Source organism: Xyrauchen texanus, chromosome 16 (genome assembly GCF_025860055.1).
Source record: "Xyrauchen texanus isolate HMW12.3.18 chromosome 16, RBS_HiC_50CHRs, whole genome shotgun sequence".
Lineage (NCBI taxonomy): Eukaryota > Metazoa > Chordata > Actinopteri > Cypriniformes > Catostomidae > Xyrauchen > Xyrauchen texanus.
The window spans coordinates 21,506,344-21,513,541 of NC_068291.1; the positions used below are offsets into that span (position 1 = coordinate 21,506,344).

A 7,198-nucleotide genomic window follows, 5' to 3' on the forward strand; every position below is an offset into this window, starting at 1 on the left:
TATTACAAATATTATCCCCTTATTTCCATTTGCTGTTTCATATAAAGAAATGCTCTTCATCATGTTTCAGATTTTGTGCCTTGATGAAGTGTCGTGAGGAGGGCTTTCCCAGACGTAGCCCCCTGGTCCCTCCCTCTAACTATGTAATTCCAGCTCATCGCTGTGTACCCAGTGACATAGACCCCGACCTGGTTTTCGTCTGCCGCCATGTTTACGACTTCCGTTTTGGCCGTCTGCTGAAAAACCTGCAGTAGGTCTGACAAGAGGAAGGGATGCATTGATGGAGCCATACACTGAAACCCGAATCCAAAAGTCATGACACAAATTCCTATCAACTGGATGGCACAGGAGAGGCCACAAGACTTTGAAGGAGTTGGGTTATTGTTGTTGCTTTCCATTTTCCTTTTAGGATAAATGCTCTGTGTAGCACTCCCTTGTGACTTTGTATAATGGCATTCTGAGCACAACTACCTTGAGTTGAAAGGTACCGATCGCCAAAATGTGATTTTTTTCACTCCATGAATTTGAGTATTTATTTTTGCAGTTATCTTTTATAGTTGCTGTACGAGTGTATAAAGAATAAAAAAGATTAATGCAGGTACATTAAGAATTACCTTGAATTATGAAATAGAGTTATAATATTCTCTCTTTGGTAGTAAAAGCACCCTTATTAAGCCTAATTATCTGTAGATGTAAGGTTGAAAATATTTATTTTTAGATAAATCAAACACAAGCTCCTTTTAGGAGGCACCAAGAGTTTTTCTTCCTTGAATCAGATCCATGATGCATTGGCCAATCAGTCTTTATTAAATTGTCATAACAGGGTGTGGAGATTCACAGACATACTGTGGTGGACCAAATATTCTAGAAAACATTTGATGATCAAATATAAGTGGTTAACGTACTGCTATAATGAGCTTTTGTCCTCCTGTTGCCCGTCATGACTTGCCTTATATCCTACACCGAGTTGAATCCCCATTTTCTGCCTTCCCAGCAAACCAAAGGTTATCACACCACTCCTTAACATCCCGAGCCTCCACCTTATAGCATCTCCACTAGTTTGCACTAACTTTTCATACACCGAGTCAGCAGTTATCACTCTGCTCAAAATGTCACCTGCTACTGATCTCCAATGCAGGAAAATACTGTGTATTTGTTGTAAGTGTACAAAAAGAAATGAGAATTAATCTTAGTGCGGGAGGCGCTCGGTAACTGTCAGTTACAAATGTGAATAGACAAACTTTATCTCATGCTCACAGGCCTGCTTTCAACGTGTGCCCTTTGCTTCTCGTCCTACATGGTAGTTTTGTTACCAGATCGCTAATTAAGATTTGAGAAAGCTGTTTTATATGGTCTGTTTGTGCCTTTAATAGTTAACAGTCTGGAATGTGAAGAAATAATAGTGTCAAAGGTTGTTTTGTTTTCTCAAGCCTTTTTTTTTTTAAGTTTTTGGCCTGCTTATTTTGCACCGCATTGTTATCTGTGCTATAAAGCAAAGATAAGATTGTCTGACCTCACTATGCTGACCTTCACACTCCCTCGTTTGAACGCAAATGTTTTGCTGTTTGTTTTGAAAATCATAAGTTATCTCAAGCTGGCTTCACAAAAGACAAAAGTTAAAGAAAAGCAGCTTGGAGGTGATTTTGTACTCACAATGTTTCCCTAAAGGTTAATATCTTATGGTTGAAGAGACCTATAATGGTTTGGTTTGTTTCTGTATAAAGACTGTTTATCCTAAGTTAACAATCTTTTTATGTTAAAATGCGCTTTGTTGATGTATTCAATAGAATCCATTCCTTTCCAGTTGTTGAGATCTTGAGTGAATGCTAATCAATCAGAATTGATTATATCGTTGTGAAGTTAGGAGACGAATTCTGTCTTATCCTTTCCATATTATGCCCAACTTTAGTCGTGTTGACCAAAATATTAAAAAAACAGAAGTTAAATAATCTTGTCACAGTATCTTCCATTCTGTTTTCTCAGTTATCTTGGTAAATGTCATCTCCTACTATAGTGGCAGATTTAGACATGTATAATGCCATAGCGGTTTTGCAGAACATTTAAGCAGCTTTGGTTGGCAGTGTGGTTGGGTAGACTCTTAAATGGTTGCTGTTTGTGTGAAAATTAAGTGTTTTTGAAATGTATGCTTCTCTAGCAGAATGTACTGGATAAGAAATATATCAGTGTGTACCAAAATGTTGAAAAAGTGGGGAAAGGATTAAGTTAATTCCTCTGTATACAAAACTGACCATGAATTCCATGTTCTTTGCTCCTTTGATGTGTGGCTGTTTGTGTGTATGTGGGTGAGTGTTTATACAAATATATATATATATATATGACATGACAGTATCTCACAAAAGTGAGTACACCCCTCACATTTTTGTACATGTAATGTAGTGAGTGTACATCTTGTATAACAGTGTAAATTTGCTGTCCCCTCAAAATAACTCAACACACAGCCATTAATGTCTAAACCACTGGCAACAAAAGTGAGTACACCCCTAAGTGAAAATGTCCAAATTGGGCCGAAATAGCCATTTTCCCCTCCCTGGTGTCATGTGACTCATTAGCATTCCAAGGTCTCAGGTGTGAATGGGAAGCAGGTGTGTTAAATTTGGTGTCATCGCTCTCACACTCCCTCAAACTGGTCACTGGAAGTTCAACATGGCACCTCATGGCAAAGAACTCTCAGAGGATCTGAAAAAAAGAATTGTTGCTCTACATAAAGATGGCCTAGGCTATAAGAAGATTGCCAAGACACTGAGCTGCAGCACGGTGGCCAAGACCATACAGCGGTTTAACAGGACAGGTTCCACTCAGAACAGGCCTCGCCATGGTCGACCAAAGAAGTTGAGTGCACGTGATCAGCGTCATATCCAGAGGTTGTCTTGGGGAAATAGACGTATGAGTGCTGCCAGCATTGCTGCAGAGGTTGAAGGGGTGGGGGGGTCAGCCTTGTCAGTGCTCCGACCATACGCCGCACACTGCATCAAATTGGTCTGCATGGCTGTCGTCCCAGAAGGAAGCCTCTTCTAAAGATGATGCACAAGAAAGCCCATAAACAGTTTGCTGAAGATAAGTAGACTAGGGACATGGATTACTGGAACCATGTCCTGTGGTCTGATGAGACCAAGATAAACTTATTTGGTTCAGATGGTGTCAAGCGTGTGTGGCGGCAACCAGGTGAGGAGTACAAAGACAAGTGTGTCTTGCCTACAGTCAAGCATGGTGGTGGGAGTGTCATGGTCTGGGGCTGCATGAGTGCTGCCGGCACTGGGGAGGTACAGTTCACTGAGGGAACCATGAATACCAACATATACTGTGGCATACTGAAGCAGAGCATGATCCCCTCCCTTCGGAGACTGAGTTGCAGGGCAGTATTCCAGCATGATAACGACCCCAAACACACCTCCAAGATGACCACTGCCTTGCTAAAGAAGCTGAGGGTGAAGGTGATGAACTGGCCATATGTCTCCAGACCTAAACCCTATTGAGCATCTGTGGGGCATCCTCAAATGGAAGGTGGAGGAGCACAAGGTCTCTAACATCCACCAGCTCCATGATGTCTTCATGGAGGGGTGGAAGAGGACTCCAGTGGCAACCTGTGAAGCTCTGGTGAACTCCTTGCCCAAGAGGGTTAAAGCAGTGCTGGAAAATAATGGTGGCCACACAAAGTATTGACACTTTGGGCCCAATTTGGACATTTTTACTTAGAGGTGTACTCACTTCTGTTGCCAGCGGTTTAGACATTAATGGCTGTGTGTTGAGTTATTTTGAGGGGACAGCAAATGTACACTGTTATACAAGCTGTACACTCACCACTTTACATTGCATCAAAGTGTCATTTCTTCAGTGTTGTCACATGAAAATGTATAATCAAATATTTACAAATGTTAGGGGTGTACTCACTTTTGTGAGATACTGTGTGTGTGTATATATATATATATATATTTCAGTGCAGCATGGAAGTACTGGGCATTCTTTGAAATTATAAATATAGCACAGCGCATTTGTATTATTTAAGATAGAAATGTATATTATAAGAGGAAAATATTTAAAATGAATAAATAATATATGAGCATCAACTCTCATCATTGTTAGTTTTTTCATGTCAGTTGTATTGAGGTGTATTTGAATGAACCAGAAACCACTTATTTACAAAGGTTTATGTACTATTTAGTGCTGACTGGTTGTGAGATGTTAAAATGGCTTCTCAAATGTTCTGGAGGCATCTATGTAAAAAACTGCGGAACAAAATCCATATTAATACATAATGAATGACGTTTTTTCAGATCTGTGTTTATTTTTCCTAGAGGCTCAGTTTATTGCTCTGTAAATCACCTTAAATCAATGTTTACACATCTGTGGGGGTAAAGCCATGCTATGATTTATAATTGAGAATGATTGGATTTTTTATGCATTTGGTTTTAACTGCACAAAGTCGTTGTGGTTAATATCTAGTCCCTATATACTTATTATATGCGTAAGTTGCGCCCTTTGGTTATGAGTAACCGTTTAAAGAACACAAGCTGCAATGAAGCACAGTTACCACAGGGTGTCATTCTGAACCTACAATGACCCTCTTGTGCCTGACAGAAAGAACTGAATCTTATGAAAGCAATTAGAGACTGTTTGCATACAATAAAAGTAAATGGTGACTGAGGATAACAGTCTGCTTAACATCCTTTTGTGTTCCATGAAAGAAAGCAAGTCAAATGGGTATGGAACAACCATTTATATTTTTGGATATAGTATCCCTGTAATAGGTAGTGAAATATCTACACTGCTACATCCTTTTAGAATGCAAATCAACAAAACCTTGCTGCATATAACATTTTAAATTCACATGTATGTGTATGTACATGCAGTATATATGTATGTACACTGAAAAAAATTTAATAAAAAAAGATTTTATGGTGAAGTAAATATAGCAGTAAAGATTAAGTACACAAAAAAGAAAATGGCTCATTGACTGTTGATTCAATAGTGGACAGTAGTTCCACGAGTGAGTTGTCTTAACAAAAAATTACTTATGTAATCTCAACAAAACACTTTGTGTAGAAAGAACCTAGTTGAACTGAGTAAATTCAATAAAATTAGAAGTGTCAATGTAACTCAAAGTCTATTTTATTTCTGTATGTACTAACTAGTGAAAGTGAATGTTAGCATGCAAAATACATGCAGGTTGGAAACACTGCAGTGTGTAGTCAGAGATTACTTATCAAAAATAGGCCACTTCTATTATAAAGAATGGGAGAAATTGGAAAGCTCAACCAAGGAGCTCTGAGCCCCCAACAGTCGAAAAGAAAGAAAGGTTCTGCCATATAGTTAAAAGGGCTAATCACCTTTTAGATACAGACATCACCTGTCATTCAACTCTAGAACGTGCATGCACATTAGCTATACAAGCCGGGAATTTTTTTTTTTGCATAATATGAGGTTAAAAATCACAATTATCGATTCCAGTATTGTCAGATTTTATTGCTATTTTGAGATTTTGGTCTTTCTCCATTCAAGTAGATAGTATTTGCCTTGGCATGACTGGAAACAGTTGCCCAACAAAGGTGTCCGACAGTGGACTGACTTGCTAGACAGACTTTGATGTAGTTTAATAAACTACACATGGTTATCATAGCATTTGATAAAAGGTTACGATTATTTGAGCAACATCTATCTGTCCTCACCATACTATAAAGCTCCACTCTTCACCATAATGGTAACCCCCAGAACTCAAACATATCAGAAACTCTTCTAAACATAAAAAATCATCACACATTAATATATTCATCTTGCACAAGAACACATCAAAATAACTCTTAATTTTAACATTTACTCTCCCTATCGTGTCCTCTGCAAAGCATCCTGTGAAATTGAATTCCCTTGCCCAGTTTCATCAATTCTACATTAACATCACAAAAAGCTTTCATGTAGTCCCAACTCAAATGGAGTAAGTATACTTCCATTTGAAAAAATTAAACTGATAGAACACAATGAAATCATGTTGTGATATAGTTGTGTTGCTTTAGGTCATTTTAATTAAGTAAATTAAACAAGAAAAACAAAGTACTTTCTGTATTAAAAAAGTTTAGGCGTAAACTTAAAAATAAGTAAATTCTACATTTGTACTTCATTCAAACATGTAAAAATGAATGCTCTAATTTATAAGATTATTTATGATTGTTTGTTAACTTTACAATGCTGCATCAATCCTAAAGTAGAAAACCATGTCATATTTATTCGCTAATGTGAGTTAATTTCACTCTTAAATAAAATATGTACATTTTACTTAACTTTTCAAAGCTGGTGTTCTCAGCATGCAACAGGCTTGAATAAATAATGAGCTTGCATGGTTTCAGTGTTAATGGTTTGCACTTATATAGCACCTTTTTAACCTTATCGGTATTCAAAGCACTTTACACTGTCTCATTCACCCATTCACACGTCTCAAATTCTTACATGTCAAAATGTCAAATGTTAATATGAGTGGATTGTCTCTCTTCACATGGAATGTGAATGGATTGGGGCACCCCACAAAATGGAAAATATGGGGTGGGCATTTTTTTCATAATGCTGACTTGCGTAAGAGCAGGGGAGTCATTACACTGATTAGTAAACATCTACAATTCAAATGTCTCAAACAGATTAAAGATACATTAGGAAGAGTCATTATTGTTTTAGCTGAAATTCAGGGACAAATTCTTATTTTATATTCAAATATTTATGTACCTAACTTTTTTATAGATTTTGAAGGGATGTCGCAAGCCTCTGGCACCCCTCGTGATATAATATTTGGAGGAGATTTTAATCTTTTGATGGACTCAGTCCTTTTTGATCACAGTGAAGCAAAAGTGTGCAAGCACCCAAGAGCAACAGTGATGCTTCACATGATGTGTACAGATTTTTTGAGATTTTTTTGAACCTATCTGGTAGGGACTATACATTTTTTTCTTCAGTCCACACAATTTACTCTAGAATAGATTTTTTTTTAGTCTATTTATTTTAAGTCCCTCATTTAATCTGTTTTTGATAGCTCAATTGGAAACATTTTAGTCTCAAATCATGCCCTGGTGTGTTTAGAGGTGTTGCCACATACAGAGAAAAATAAATCATGTAGTTGCCGCTTTAATGCATCCCTTTTGCAAAATCCTGAATTCCAACAAATGCTAAAGGCTGAAATCAATGTCTATACAGAGACCAA

At 37.5% G+C, this 7,198-nt stretch overlaps 1 protein-coding gene across 2 annotated transcripts in view; it reads left to right on the plus strand.

The window, feature by feature from the left end:
* Positions 1–2,404, plus strand: part of LOC127657026 (bromo adjacent homology domain-containing 1 protein-like) — a 43,111-nt gene extending 40,707 nt beyond the window's left edge. For both annotated transcript variants that reach the window (XM_052145664.1, XM_052145665.1), the window contains exon 7: positions 71–2,404. In XM_052145664.1, coding sequence (XP_052001624.1) covers positions 71–254 — 184 coding nt within the window. In that variant the 3' untranslated portion in view covers positions 255–2,404. The remainder of the gene's footprint in view (positions 1–70) is intronic.
* The last annotated feature ends 4,794 nt before the right edge of the window (positions 2,405–7,198 follow it).